The 15,986-nt window shown below is 38.0% G+C and overlaps 2 protein-coding genes across 5 annotated transcripts; one reads left to right on the top strand and one right to left on the bottom strand.

The window, feature by feature from the left end:
• Nucleotides 1-624: 624 nt before the first annotated feature.
• On the top strand, nt 625-6,923 carry lamp2 (lysosomal-associated membrane protein 2). 3 transcript variants are annotated; one of them, XM_053506316.1, is made up of 6 exons: nt 625-783; nt 2,336-2,865; nt 2,989-3,126; nt 3,348-3,402; nt 3,514-3,684; nt 6,005-6,923. In XM_053506316.1, exons 1-6 carry the CDS (start codon nt 741-743, stop codon nt 6,145-6,147), a joined length of 1,080 nt encoding a protein of 359 aa, XP_053362291.1. In that variant the 5' UTR covers nt 625-740; the 3' UTR covers nt 6,148-6,923. The 3 variants fall into 3 exon arrangements, with proteins under 3 accessions (XP_053362291.1, XP_053362290.1, XP_053362292.1); XM_053506315.1 differs by having other exon boundaries at nt 5,617-6,142; XM_053506317.1 differs by lacking the exon at nt 6,005-6,923 and adding an exon at nt 3,843-5,364.
• Nucleotides 6,924-7,238: 315 nt separating this feature from the next.
• Nucleotides 7,239-15,680, bottom strand: atp1b4 (ATPase Na+/K+ transporting subunit beta 4). 2 transcript variants are annotated; one of them, XM_053505117.1, is made up of 9 exons: nt 15,501-15,680; nt 15,137-15,212; nt 14,094-14,322; nt 12,553-12,681; nt 11,656-11,769; nt 11,115-11,314; nt 10,758-10,814; nt 10,468-10,560; nt 7,239-9,207 (listed from the first exon to the last, which is right to left on the bottom strand). In XM_053505117.1, exons 1-9 carry the CDS (start codon nt 15,545-15,547, stop codon nt 9,046-9,048), a joined length of 1,107 nt encoding a protein of 368 aa, XP_053361092.1. In that variant the 5' UTR covers nt 15,548-15,680; the 3' UTR covers nt 7,239-9,045. The 2 variants fall into 2 exon arrangements, with proteins under 2 accessions (XP_053361092.1, XP_053361093.1); XM_053505118.1 differs by having other exon boundaries at nt 15,352-15,679.
• Between the last annotated feature and the right edge of the window lie 306 nt (nt 15,681-15,986).

Raw genomic sequence — 15,986 nt, 5'->3', positions numbered from 1 at the left:
CTGATAAAGTCTTCTGATATTATAATTCCATGATAGTTACAATGCAAAAATGCTAACAAACACTAACAAAGCATGTAGTCCAAAGTGGGCTATATGCTGATACTTTCTTTCAGAACCTTAAAAAAACATTTTACATTGTTGCTTTTTTTTATATCCTTTTGTACATTGCACATTCTTAAGGTTGTAGATATCCCTCGTAGAAACACTTTAGTTTTTGAGAGAGTTTGGGCCTCTTTCAAGTCATGTAAGGGCCTCAAAAATTGTATTTTACTACATGTCCCTTCAGTGACATGTTTTCTGGATTTGTTTTTTTCCCTAAATGTGGAACAGTAAACGCTGTTATCTGTATAACATTATGTACCTATCTAATGTATATGCAAAAATATACACAAAACTGTAGATGCAGATGCAGGATGAAAGCTCAGTGTACTGTATAGTCATGGACTGTCAGTCATCTCGGCCCTGATTTCCTCTCCTGATCACTTCTGAAACATGGTTTCAGCTCTTATAAGCCTTACATAGAAATAGCCAACAGTTCGAAACTCACCGCATATTTGGGTGTTTTTGTGAAACATGGCAACCATGTAGTGCAGCTTGCTTGTCATGTGACTTCCGATCAGCTGGGCTGATTTTCAGCCTTTTATACCGCCAGCTTCAGCCGCTCATTCAGGTGCAACTCTTTTTATTTCTCTCCGGTCGGAGTCGCCTTTTGGGAGCTGTGTAGTGCAGTAGCTGTGGACATGTTTCGGTGTGTTTGCCTGTTCGTTTTGCTTCCTTTGTGTGGTGAGTATAACCTTAAACGTTTTTAATTCGACTGCGCCATTCTAACAACTTTTTATTTCCTCGAATTTGAGGCCCGGATGCTAACGCTTGGCTAGCAAAACGGTTTCCCGGTGTTAGGGCAAAACAGGTCACTTATCCGTAGCCCACGATCTGTTATTTAACATTTTATGCAATTTAAGGTGTTTCATTAAGCAACGTTATTTCAGTGTTTTCGAGCAGCGTCGGTTGTGTTAGCTAGCTCAAGACTGACGCATTTTGCTCGCTCGCCGGTTAAGTAACGGTTTCCACTAGTTAGCTCTCTATAGTGTTTACAACAAAACACTACCGGTGCATTCTCATCAATTTTATCACGCAGTACACTTATTGTAACTGAATTGAAATTTTGGATTAACTTTTGATTCTGGCTGTTTTTCATGTGATCGAGAGAAGTGCGGAGTTGTAACTTGTAAGTTAAACGGCAGGTCGTTAAGGTGTTATCTTTAAACAGTCATGTGACCGCTGCACCTTTTCCCTGCCAGTCTTTATTTGACACCATGTGACACCAGGCGCGCTTGTCATATGAGACGCCCCTGTAAAATGCATCAAGCTAATCTTTATGTTGTGACCTGGCTGTAGTGTCAGTCTAAACCCCATTACTGCTTGTAAAATGCATTGCAGTTTGCTGTCAGGTAGTCTAATTGTGTGTTTTATTGATCGTAATATTTTTTACATGCTTAAACACTCGGGCAGCAAGGGTCTAAGTGCTTTCCTGTAGTGTATCTTGGTGCCATCTGACACATTTTCCTGCCCTTTTAAAATTACCTCTCAAATATTTCCAGCTCAGATAAAATTGTTTGAGCATGGGTATATTCAAAATATCAATCCTGTTTTTGTGCCTGCTGTAAAGGCACAATGAACTGAAAACAATGATCAAACATTCTGAAAGAACAAGACCTCATTAGGAAATGGACCAGTTTCTGTAATAATCCTCGTTGCAGAACCAAAGGTTTAGGGTTTGTGCTGGATCAGATCCAACTTCTCATAAGCCTGAACTGATCACCTAACTCCACACAAATGTTGCACAATTAAAATGCATTCAACTTTATCCAGCCCAAAACATGTTCCACCAGTGCTGCCAATGTATTTGTGCTTAGGTGGACTCTGTTCTGCACCGAGTAATATTTGAGGTTTCTCCAAGCTTGTGGCCTAGTTTAGAGGATGGAAATCATGAGATCATTATTGCTGCCAATTATTGGCCCTGTCTTAATCTAAATCACCTGATCCTAATAATCATGGTCTTTAGGTTTGTATAGTGATGCCAGGTAGGTTGGGTGGGGAGGTAACAACTTCCTGATCTTTAGAAACCTGTGGCCCTTATTCACTACCTGGTTTTAATAATTGATTGCCCATGTATTTTTTTTTTTTTTTTTTTTTTTGCTCAACTAGATATTTAATTAAAACCTCATGATCAATGAGTGAAAGTACAATCATGCCATGGCTGAGCATTTAAAGTTGGGCATTGGTTATTTCTGAAGTGTAACCTTAATATATAAATTCCTCTGCTGTTTTGTAGTTTTTGGGCAGGCTGAAATGCACATGTCAAAACCTTCAAAGAGCCTTCCTAACTATTATGCGTTTTGGGATGAAACCAATGCATCTACAATCCCACCTGCCACAATTCAGTTGTCCTATTCTACGAGGACTCCAACAACCCCTCAGGCCACCAGCTCCACTGCGGCTCCCACAACCCCCCAGACCTCCAACTCTACTACGGCTTCCACAACCCCTCAGACCTCCAACTCTACTACGGCTTCCACAACCCCTCAGACCTCCAACTCGACTACTGCTCCAACAACCCCTCAGACCACCAACTCCACTGTGGCTCCAACAACTCCTCAGACCACCAACTCCACAGTGGCTCCAACAACTTCTCAGACAACTAATTTCACAACAGGTCCAACAACCCCTCAGACTACCAGTTCTACAACAGCCGCTCCTACTACTCCACCAATGCCTAATGTTGGCGATTATGTTGTCAGGGCTGAATGGAACTCCTCTGCTTGTGTGATGGCAAGGATGGGTTTGCAGTTTAGCATCAAAATGGTAGGGCACTGCTATGCGCTTGCACAAGCTATGATGGTATATGCATTGTCCTCTTAATTTTTTAACAAATTTTTTTGTGTTCTTTTGTCCTTAAATGTTAACACGTGTATTGGCTACACTCAGGTAGACACCTTTCAGGTGGTAAATCTTGACCCAAGTCCTAATGTGACTAATACGAGTGGAACTTGTGGCAACAATGGCAGTGACTCTGCGCTTACACTAACATCAGACAAAATTACTGTCCAGTTCTCCTTCACCAATGTAAGTATTGTGCTTATATGCAACTTTTTGTGTACATTTGGCGGTTTAATTTTGAAAACTGTGTAGTGCTCTAAACATTGTACATTCTAATGGTCAGATTTCATATTCACATTTATCCCTCTGGGCCTATTCAAACCCATGTTGACCACTCTTGACTCATTGAGGCATATTGGTGTCCCATCGATCCACTCAAATCACACTAACCTTTTGATTTCTTGTAGCAATCCAGCAAATTCTTCTTGAGTGCTTTGAGATTGACTGTGATGGATGGAAGTGGTAAGCATTTTAATGTAATTGAAATTGGTAGTGATGCACTTTCTTCAAGCTTTAAGTTTATAATTTTTTTTTTTTTTTTTTTTCCTCCTCCAAATCTATCTTTGCTCATAGGCACCAACTTCACTGTTGAAAATAGCACACTGTCTTTGTGGGAGGCATCATTGGGAAGCTCGTACATGTGCAAAAAGGAGCAGAGCTTTAACATCACAGATGCCCTTGTTTTAAATACATTTGAGCTCCAAGTCCAGCCATTTGCAGTCATGAATGACCAATTCAGCACAGGTAAGATTTAATTACTTGGGTTTCAATCTTTAAACTCTCCATCTTGGTACTGTACCTAGATTACCATTTTTGATCAATTTTCCATGTTTGTGATAGTTTGCTTCAGATTGTAGTGTGAAATTGCAGCCTTATTGTGTTCATCTTTTCTCTGCCTGCAGCCCATGAATGCTCAGTGGATGACGCCAGCCTCTTAATCCCAATCATTGTTGGCGCAGCTCTGGCTATCTTGATTCTCATTGTAGTGATTGCATATGTGATTGGTCGACGAAAGACCTATGTTGGATATCAGACCCTGTAATGACACCCCTGAATCACAAATTGTATTAAATTAATTCAGGTTTTCTAACGTGATCCTGGGCCACTGCACCAGTTAACCCTTCAAATTGGCTAGTTCTTTGTAAAATTAGATTGTTAAGAATAACTAATTTGTCAGCTCCTTGGATTCTATGCACTAAAATAATCTGAAATGTGATCTGTGGATTTGTTCCAGAATCATGGGCCCTGGTGATGCTGTGTCTCTTGTTTATCCCCATATACATTTTCTCTTTCCTTAATCTTGGAAACAAGTGTAAGGTCTTGCATTATGTGATGCTTCTCCACCCCCCCCCCCCCCCCCTTTTTTTTTTGGCAACTATAGCTAATGAGTCCTATGGCTATTGACACCTTGCCCTGTGTTAAGGGAAATTGGTCAATATATGGATGATGGAGTAATTTCATTTCTTTTTGCAGCTTTATATTAAACCTTACACTTGCTTCTTCTACAGTGGCTACACTTGACTTTTTTTTTTTTTTTGTTTTTTTCATATTGCCCATGCCATGAAGACCTTAAGATGTAAATTTATATTTGGGGTTAATTGGGGACTATTGGTGCAGTAGGTTGTTACACAGCTCAATTTCAAGGTCATTACCTTTCCAAAGAAATTGCTCTCAATTTTTAAAATAAGGGTTTTAAAAGGGACGGCATTGTTTAGAAACCGGGCTTTGTCCAGTGTTTTCTAAACCCAAACAAACCAAACTGAGTGGAGAGGAATTCATGCTGCCTGTTGCATGTCTGAGTTTCTTAGCTGCAAGATTAATTCTTAATATGTTGCTTACTCCCAACCTAAAACTCTGTAGTCCCACTAGTTGATTTACTATAAACAGCTGCTTAGTATAAACTTGCTGTGCAGTTTTACGTTGGATTTACTAAAAGGTAATTAATACAGCAGTTGCTTGATTGGCATCTGGGATAAACTAGCAAGTTTAAAATGCATAGGTGTTTTGATTGTAGAAGTGGCTATAGATTTGGCTCCTGAACTGTCACTTTATGGACAACCAGACCTTTTGGTTGGAACACTGCAAAGCACCATATTAAAAATAAATAAAAAATGCATGCTTTGGAGCTTTGTACTTCATGGTGTCATAAGGAATGGGTGTCATTTTGAATGCTTTTGTATGTTCTTTTGTATCTGCTTTCATGTTGCTTATTCCATCTATTTTGGCCTGCATTAAATTTATGTTGCTAAGAATCATTTTGTATGTTCTTTTTCCCCACCTCTGACCTGTAAACTGCTGTTCATGCTAAATTATTTCACATGTTGCTACCTGATCAGTTTGGAGTTGTTGGAGCATAATTGGGCAGATTCATGTCTTGCTTAATGAAGGTGCAGTAGAGTTCAATAAAGGTGGATGGGGATATTATTACATTTTTGGCTTGCTTATTTTACACATTGCAAGTTGATGAAGGATTTCTGGTTCATGCCATAAAATATTTAAATTTTGGCACTTATTGAAAATGCTCATATTTTATTTTTAATGACCTCCTAGCATGAGGTTGTACAGCTGTTTATGAACATGTTTCAGGCTAAATGCTGACCAGTCTAGATTAACTATTTTCTAAAGAAGTGATTGTGGTCCCCCTTTTTCATCACACATGCATGCTTTCTTTCCCAGCTGAGGATTGCAAGTCTGATGAGGCAGGAAATTTCATCGTGCCTATTGCAGTCGGAGTCGCCCTCATTGTTCTTGTCCTCCTTGTCTTGGTGGCATATTTTATTGGACGACAGAGAAGCAAAGCCACTGGCTATGAACACCTCTAAGAGCTAAATGTTGCTCTCGTTTTGATTTAAGTGGTACACTACATTTTTATGCATGTTTGACAACTGTAGATTAAAAAGATTCTGGCTGTTTGTCCCACTTTTAATCTTGATCTCATTGTGATGTATCCTGTTTACACAGAAGAGCTCTTAATTTTCTCTTCCCTCTCAACCCATTATATCTATTTTTTTGTATATAGTTCATCCTTAATTCCCTAATCCTTTCTCTTTTTTTTCCTTGGCAGTGGAGGAGTGCTTTCTGGATACTGATTTAAGCTTTGTTGTGCCGATTGCTGTCGGCGTGGCTCTTGGCTTCCTAATCATCCTTGTGTTCGTCTCATACCTGATTGGTCAGCGGAAGAGCCGCACTGGCTACCAGTCTGTATAACTCTTCCCAAGCCTTTGTGTTCAGCGCTTGCTTATCTTGAGCTTGTCCCATGCTCTGCTACCTGTCCCCTTACTTCACTCTGTACTATCCCTAATTTTTTAGTCCTTTTACTCATGTACTTACCGCTTCTGTGAAGTCCTCACTTGATTGATTTGCCTGTTTTAAATTATATTTTGCTGATTGAACTTCCCATTCAGAAGTGTGCCAAGCTGCTTACAGCATTGCAGAGTCTCATACTGTTAAATTAATCCCTGGCTTTGCACTGAATGTTGAAAATGCATGGGGTGAGAATTTATTGCACCTATTTTGGTTCTCACATCGAAGATTTAAATGATTTTTATTTTTTGTGCTGTACCCATTTGCTTATTTTGTTTCTTAAACATGGATCATTTGGTTGTCAATTACATACATAAAAAAAGGCACCTGTTTGCACATGGCACATTATATAAAAAAGGGACATTAGCATCTGCACTGTTTTTGTAGCTTATTCTACACACAGGATCCTTTTTTGAAACTGTTAATTAAGCACTGCAAGTGATCGTCTTTTCTAAGTCATGTTTTAAACATTATAGGCTTTCTACAGTATAAAAATACCCACTCTGATAGTGCTTATTGTATTTGCACCAATCTGTTGATGCAGGCTGTCAATGTGTGATTTTTTTTTTTTTAAACAGCAGCAACATGAAAAATTTGTCACCTCATAAGTATGGTGTACTTTTCATTTTCTTCCCTGCGTTCACTGAAAGTTTCAATAAAAGAGCACCTGTTTTTTGGTATCTTGGTCTGTAGTGTGGTTTGCATTATAAGTACTTTTCAATTAGAATTGAGAATTTCACCAGGATCACAATTTTAGATAGATATGCCTGCCCGATAGGTTTCTTAAACTAACCTAGAATTATGTTGTAGAAAGTATGATTTCAAATAAAGATACACACATTGCACTTTATTTCAAGAAAAAAATTAACTTTTTTCCCCCCGAGCAGAATTCCTGCTCACCTATGTTTTGCTTTGATTTGTAGGTTCCAAACAAAGGAAAACTTCTAAAGCTCAAGTAGCCAAGCTTTTGCTCATCAAGTCAAAGACGCACTTCATTTGGTTAAATCTGGTCCAACTTTATTTTTTATGTCTAGAACATTAGGAGTGCTTTTTAAAAACATGAGGTGGAAACACTCGTGTGCTGTTTTTCGTTCAGAGTTACCATCAAAGAATTTACACTTTCTAGCAATCACAGTTAATAACTAATTGTACCATGTCAATTATGCAAATACAATTAATAAATAATACTGTTGATATCCTTCTCACAGAGAACCAAACAAGTACGGTATTTTTCAACTTAGAATGTAGTGTGTGATTCCAGGAATCATGTCAAATGCTGTGAAGGGTTTCGTAATGTGTTTCAGTGTGAATTCAACAAAATTTTGTGTAATATCTCAAACTACATTCCACATTTTAGGAAAATATATTTACTAATAGATAAAATCTGTTTAGTCCATGATGTTTAAAGAAATCTGTTAAAATATAAAATGAAACTTAAATTGCATATTTTTTTTTTTTCATATTAAGGCCATTCAAGCTTGAATAATTGTTTAAACACATCTGACTAGAGAAAACTCATCTTGAATACATAAGGGGTGTTCAAGTCAAACCAATACTTAAGGTTGTGCAGGATAACAGCACAGTTATGACCTACACATTTATTTCTCTATATAATTGCCTACTACACTAATGCACTTAATCTAGCATTTCACTAGTGCTAGCATACCATCGAGGCCAAAAGTTTTTTCAGTACACCTGACTCATTATAGGACTGACATGTCTGAAACACTGGCCTCCCAGGAACTCCTTTAATGACACAAATATGTGGCAATTGCTTGGAACAAGGTCATTATGGTATGGGGGATGCAAGTTGCAGACCAGTTATCTCCAAATTTTCATGGATCAGGCACTGCACTCACTAAATGTTCATAGGAACGACTGCGGTAGGCTCTAAGCCACCTCGGACGGAATCGTCATTCACAAAAGTACGGGCTTCATTCAAATGCTTGCACCATTCAAATGTTTTACTGCAGGTAAGAGTCTTATCACTGCACATTGTTTAAAGTTGCCTGTAAATGTCAACTTGTCTTATGTCTTCATTTATAAGAAAGTAAATCAGGAGTCCTGGTTTGACATAAATGCCCCTTGTATAATCAAGCTAGATTTTTTTTTTTTACAAGAAGCAAAGTAGTTAAAATGTAATTAACATGAGTGCCATGGGTGTATCCTGGCTGCCAAATGTATAAATATTTTTTCATACTCATTTAATATTCTTTTTTGGACTACAATGTAGGTGCATATTTCTGAGTGAAAACTCTTTGTGAGGATAATTTGCCATATTGGAATTTTGCAACTGGAATTTTCTTTTTGGCGCTTGTTTTAGTTATTTATTCATAAGAGTGATTATTAAACAATTAATCACTTGTATGGCTTATAAGCTAAACATCTCTAAATTTGTACAAAAAAAAGCAAACATACAATTGACTTTAGATCGAGATGTTTTAGTAAACTGACCCAAAACCCAATACTGACCCTCTGTACTGTACAGTGTATATCTACAGCTGGAAAAGTTTGGCTCAAAATCTAAATTTGTGATCGTTTTCCCCTGACTTAAAGTAGCAATTATTAATGTATGATGACAAATAAACAAACTTTATGTTCCTACACTATTCTAAACAGTATATACTGCAATGTTTGCTTTTCTTAGTAGCCTACTGGGGCATTTTGTTTGTAAGCAAACATGTGCTAAGCACAAGTGAAAGGCACAGTGGCAGGAAATGGGTAAAGGCAGCACATTTGACTATTTTAAAGATAACGTACACTGAGAAGTTTGTTTAGCCCCATTGTATTTCTACTTCCACACTATGCACCGACTTGTAGAACGAAAGACACACTACCAAGAAAGCGATCGGTTGGTGAATCATTGATTATCCCCTTGCCATTTAGCTTACATTGCACGAATAGGTGAACATCCAGCTGGACATTGGGAAAGTGAACAGCCACAAGAGGAGAAGTGTAGTTTACCTGTACACAGCAATTAAAATATGATTAAATATTAAAATCATATAATCATACAATTTTTTTTTTTATATACATACTTGAATGCATATATATATATAAATTGCCTGACCAAAAAAAATTCACCATTTTAGAAGGATCAAATTATTGGGCTGCATGAAGCCAAGAAAACAAATAATGAGATTTCAAATTTACTGGAACTGGGTTTATATATTATGTATACTAGAGGTTACATATATACTAGAGGATAAAGTCCATGACAACACAATTAGAAGAAGAATGAACAAATACTGTTGAAGCGTTGCCGGGAGAATCCATATTCATGGAACATAGGAGCATGACTGAGGATTGCGAAACTGCTGCCTTTTTTCTCTGATTAGTCTTACTAACAAGTGGATTCTTATAGCCATATGACTGTTTAGGCCCAATGCTGTGAGTTCTTATCACATTGTGTGTGTGGAGGTGTTCCTACTTTCACTATTAAACATTGATTATAGTGATATACATTGATTTCTAATATGTAATATTTCATGATGCAACTTCACCAAGTGTTTTCCCATTATGATTTTTTTTTTCAACTACATACATTTCTTTTATTAAGATGATGGTTCAGCACTAACTCTCCAGGTTTGGATGTGTTGAAGCGTTCTTAACCCAGTTTCAGTCATTTCAAATCTCCTTAGTTGTTTTCTTGCTAAATGCAGCCTAATAATGTGAACTTTTTAAAATGATGACTTTTTTGGGCTGGGCAGTACACATACTGTACACTGCTAGTGAAAAGGTTGGACATGTCTTGTAATTTCATGGTCTTTTCTGATTTTTAGTTCTTTCTACATTGTAAAACAGTGCTGAAAAAAACAAAAATATGCAATAATCTCTTTTGAAAAGTTGAAATGTGTCTGGAAGGCATTAGGCGTTAATGTAACCAATCTACTGGATTTCGACCGTCGTTATTGTAATGGTATGGTCTTTATGAGCCAATTTTATCATGGTGCTTGATGGGTTTTGCAAATGTGCTTCACAATAATGTTCTTGCAAGAACTCTTTCAGAACAGCTGACCTCCATATCTTAAAATAACTGTTGTTTTCGTTGTGGTTACTTAAATAAATGTGGTTCCATATGTGTTATTTCATAGTTTGGAAATCTCCAGTATTGCTCTAGAATGTAGAAAAGTAAATCTTAACTTGTGTCCAAAACTTTTGACTGGTACTGTACACACTCAAATATATAAAGTAGGAGGATCAGAAATGTAGGGGTGCACTTACATGCCTGAGCTTTCCATAATAAGGATAGTACATCAAGTCAAAAATATTTGTTGGATAGAATTCTACATTTCCGAGTGCCTCAGGCGTCCCTTTCTAAAAAAGAGAGTAGGAAATAACCTGCTGAGACTCACATGTACAGTTTGCATTCATATGTTCCACAGTGCATGCTTTAAATTTGTACTGATTGTTGAAGAGCTAATATTAAACTATACCATACTATATTATCAAATGCTATACTATATTATACTGTATTTAATACTATTATATTTGCTTACTAATATATTACTTACTTTAACAGCACATGTCACACTGACTGGGGTACCTTGACCTGGCAGATAGCCAAGAATCTATGAACATTGAATAAAAAAAAGGGGTAGGGTGGGGGGGGGGTTGACACATCTTAAATAGATGTCAGTCATCCACTTATTCAAACTGTATGGTAACTAATCACAATGCAAATGTCTGAGTGGAAAATAATGTGACTTATTTTAGTAGTTATTTTAGTAGTTATTTTAGTAGTTATTATAGTGGATTTGGACACAAAATACATTAACAATATATAATTACTTCTTCATAATCTACATGTTAATTTTTTAATACATTTCTTTTATGAGTGTTTATTCTCTCTTGTCTAACTATGCACTCACCCTGTTCATTTTGAGGAGGATGCAGGGCTTTCCATTAGCGTATCCGAAGTCTTTTTGCTCAATGCCTGAGCATGGCCCGAGGAAGGATTTCTTAAACTGGCATGCTTTTCTCTCAGCACTTTCCTCAAGGTTGTCCTGAATGAAGTATGTGCCCCGCTTGCATTCAATGTTACGCTTTTTCTGAAGTGTGTCATCATAGGCTGGAGAGATGAAGTACAGGAAGCAAGAGGGTGAGAGAGATACAGAGGAAGAGTGAGAAAGAGAGAGAGAGAGAGTGAGCAGCATTAAATAAAGCACACAATGATTAAACACCCTAACAGGCCTCCAAATCTAAAGAATCAGCACAAAAGAGGGGCCCAAGCAGCACAGTGTGACTGTGCTTAGTGTACAAAAGGGATTCCCCTTCCTCTGTTCCTCTAAAGTTGAGCAAAATTGCCACAGTAAAGTATAGTGTACAAGGAGGGAGATTTTTCATGCATACTTTGGAGAAGACATGGCATGGAAGAGACTTCATCAGAAGCAACTTTTCGACAACACTCACGTTTAAGTTGAGCCTCCAGTGCTTTTGCATATTTCCTCCATGAGCTGCGATCAGAAGCGTTGAAGGTAATTTCAAATCCATGGAGAACGTCTACATGTGGCAACATCGTCATACCTGTTGGTTTAAATATACATATATTTATTTACATTAAAATAATTTCAACATCATGATGTTTTTTTTTTAAAACTTGAAATAGCTGCTAAGATTTTCTTTTTCACACAAAAAATTGTGTGTTGATGCATATGATATGTTATAATAATTTATCCAGTTATTATGCAAATGCTGCGTATCTTAAAAGTTAAACATTTATCAACAAAGCAGAGCTGAGTTGCTGATTATCCATGGCAGTGGGTTTCCATTTGTTTTTTTTTATAATGTGATGATAGTAAATACTTAGTAATCATTTCAGTTATTTTTCCTTGTACAGTTTTTTGAACTATCTATTTCTTTTTATTTTGAGGTCCCTTTAATATGAAGTTCCCTTCTGAGGCCAATCAAATAATGTATTGATTACAATTATGCACATCAACCTGATGTATTCCATACTATTTCCTAATTTAAATAACTTCCAAGTAAGTATAACGCCATCTAGTTTAATGCATTTCAATAAATCTTTAAGGCATTTAAATCTACACATTAGCACAGTGGGCAGGTTTGGGTTCTTTAGACAGAAAATACAATTCCTCCAAAAAACAAATATAATGGTACATACTTGTCTAATGTGCCTGCATTATATACATAAAATAATTATCTTATGAACATTATTGTTTATTACTAACAAATGTTTTGCATCCATATATTTGTTTGCAAAAAAATGCTGTGAAATTTAGAACTGATGTGAAGACAGACTTAAGGTAATTTTTAAATAACTCCTAAGAAAATCATAAGTTTTTCTACCTGGAGGCATCACCCGGTCATTGTAGGTTGGTGCATAAGGACTGATGGACCACATGAGACAGCACATACAACCACCAAACATGGCTGCCAGGAAAATGTACAATGTGGAGTAGAAAAAAAGAATGAGGCCTAAGAAAAAGCAAAAAAAAAAAAACACTCATTATCAGTAGGATGTTGACGGTCAGATGAAATTTTAACAGTTACACAAACATATTTACTTTAAATTGTTAGGAATTTTATTTATATAGTCATTATTTTTGTATATATGCAATTACCAGAATCAGGTAAACGCACAGAATTACCCAAATCACCTAGCAACCTGACTGCAATATTTTTCATTTATACTGCTTGCAAATTTCAAGGCAAGTAAGTTTGAATGGAAAAATATGGTTATTATATATATTTTTGTTTTACAATTAACACTCTTAATGGGATCGCAGAAGACAAAATTATTGTTATTATTATTATTTCGCTGCACAGGCATTTTGCAGAGTCTAGCTGCAGTCAGTCTTGTGTCCCTGAGCCACAATGGCCTCTCTGTTCAAGCTCAGTGAGAATTCTCCCAGCTGTCCCCTCACTCAGGAACACAGTGAACCTCCGGTTGCCATCAGAGTGACACTCTTTAGCCACCATCCAGAGCTACCAGCGGCTCCAAGGAGCCTGATCACCCCACTCTGGCATTGTGAGGCCTCTACACACTCTTCTACACTCTCCTTTCACAAGATTCACATCATACACTGAGGGGGCCCCTCCTCTGTTCACACAGTTTGCCAGACCATTCCATTTGATCTGCTCCTGAAATACTCTGCTAATAAAAACTAGCCCATTTTCATCAGATCTTTGGCATTAAACATCTGTGAGATTTAATCTGTGAGAATTTCATGTCATTTGGACTGCCAAACCAACAGGAATTGTGTGTATTATTGGTCCACCATGACTGTCTCGGCAAACCACCACAGGAAGTGTTAGCTGCCAAAAAAGTCTGCTTTAAGCTTTTTCATAGGCAGGCAGAGTTTCTGGGAGACAAACACAAGGAAAAGCTGTGGTGCACTAGGGACATGAAAGTGTATTCTTTTCTAGAGTTTGATGGGTTTTTGAGAATAGGAATGTGATTCCTGGCCAGCAAAGGGACTGCGACAGTTGCTCTCCCGTTGCGAACTATTCCCCAGGCAGTCTGTTTTTGTCCAGATTTCTCCAAGCTATCTGTGCACCTATGTAAACACTTAGTTCAGACCCACACAGTGACACATGTACACACATATTCACGTGCTCTCCCAGCAGAGTGTGCAGTGGCATGGATGAGGGAGGCATAGTTCAAACCCCCCTCTTGTCTCATTCTGACCCGAAAGCCAATGCAAAAATAAGGATAAAAAAATAATAAGCTTTGCACTCACTTGCCTTTGCTTGTTAGACAAAGACAGAACATTGCTAATTAAAGCATTTTGTTTCCCAAGCTGTATTTGAAGGTGAGCTGCAAATACAATCACCTAAACAAGTATTAAACAGATGCAGTCATACACACATTTCTACATTCAACTCACTCCAGCTTTTTCCTGATCGCCCCATAAACTCCTTGGTTTCCGGGTTCCATAGGTATGTTTTCAGGTCATCTATCTTTTCATGCAGTGTCCTCTTGGGCTTTGGCTTGGGCTTCCATCTCTCAAAGTTGAGGTCGTCCTGCTCCAGAGGCTGGTGCTCCACCAGCCCTTCTTGCTCAACCTCCAAGGATTCAGCCAGCACATGGCAGTGCTTGTGCATTGACCCAGCACGCTATCGTGAGAATAAAAGTATATATAAAAAAATTAATTACCCAACCAAAATGACAAATTACACAGCTTCAAATTATATGTCTCCAGGAATAAATTGAATCTGATATTACAAAAATTTTATTAATTACGCTAAATCAAATCCTTGATTAAAAAACAAACAAACAAACAAACACAAAAAAAAAACAGAAAAAGAGTGAAAAAGGGCAGTAAAGTAACAAAACAAGGCCAGCGGGCACATTCTTTTCATCACTGTGTGAAAGTTTCATTCACATTATCAGTGCTGCATTATTGTGAATGCAACTGAAAGCAGTAAAGTGAAGCATCACTGACCCAAAGGCCCTCATTGGGGGTGGGAGGATGGGGTTAATGTCCCCCCCAGCTGCAAAGGAGAGCAGGGTCATTCTCTGTCCAGATGTTCTCAGCACTTTCGTTCTCAGAACAGAGTCACAGCACACACTGAGACCTTCATGTGACCACTGTGAAGGCGCCTCAAACCCCCATGGAGCCACTCAATCCTTTGGTTTTCTTTATCTCTCTCGCCTTCTCGATCAAGTACAACGTATGACACCTAGGCTAGAGCAGCTGTAAATGATGAATGTGGCTGCTGATAAAAAAAAATATATATCTATATCGAAGTGATTAACGCAACAGGATTTTAAAATGAGTTCCAAAAAGCATTTGACTGCTTGTCTTTTTAACAGACAGCCAGTACCTGGCACAGTGCCGATGTAAAATAAAGACTGAAAGTTTTCCCATCACTGCTCATGACCCAAAATGGCAAGGATGCAGCATGCTGGTGGAGTGTGTTTGCTTACCGCTTTTGGTGCTGACGGTTCGAGCTGTAGCTCCTCAGCTCCGCCCGCAGTGTTTTCGGCGTCCATGATCCCTTCGCTGGAGAACAAAGGCACTTGTTAAACCAATCACATACACGAGCGGCCCGAAGCCACTAAGGCGATGTTCAAACCCGCCGAAATAAAGTTTGAGCCAAGGCAAAGAAGTGAAGTGAATAATAGTGATAAAAAAATCTTACAACTTTCACAGTGGAAGAGAACACGACTTAGACTTTAAAAATTATTTAAGTCCACCAAAATAAAATGTGAGCCAAGGCAAAAAAAAAAAAAAACTTTTACAATGAAAAAGGGAAAAAAGAGTAAATGTTACTATTAATCTTCACGGTACCCAAAAGTACGTCTAGTTCTTGTACGCTGGAAACCAAAACGTCGCATTGACACCGACTAGGTTGTTTCAAATTAATAAGCGTTAAAGGTTCTCTTGGATTTCATTTAGGCTTTCCTCTCACAGCGCACACGGAGAAGCTCCCTGCTGCAGGACCAGCATCAGTGAATGGGCTCTAAATCTGCACAGGGAAAGTGGGGGTGGGATAGAAGGTGGAGGAGGATTTTTTTTTCTTTTTTTTTTTTAATCCCAGAAGAGCGTTTTGGCTGGAGTGAGGGTCACTCTGTTTTACGGTATTCTGAACACGCACAGTGCACTCTCAGTCTGAAATGAGACACAGCCACAAGCGTTAGTCTAATGCGTGAATTTTCTCCGCATCTCGCTGTTAGCATCTAAAAATATGTTTGTTTGTTTTTTTTTACGATTGTCAGGAACATTTCTCCAATCACCCCCTAAATATTTTTTCCCCCGTTTCTCGGTCATGCACTG

The sequence above is a fragment of the Clarias gariepinus genome, chromosome 10 (genome assembly GCF_024256425.1).
Source record: "Clarias gariepinus isolate MV-2021 ecotype Netherlands chromosome 10, CGAR_prim_01v2, whole genome shotgun sequence".
In the NCBI taxonomy this organism is placed as follows: domain Eukaryota; kingdom Metazoa; phylum Chordata; class Actinopteri; order Siluriformes; family Clariidae; genus Clarias; species Clarias gariepinus.
This window is presented reverse-complemented; position numbering and strand designations above follow the sequence as displayed.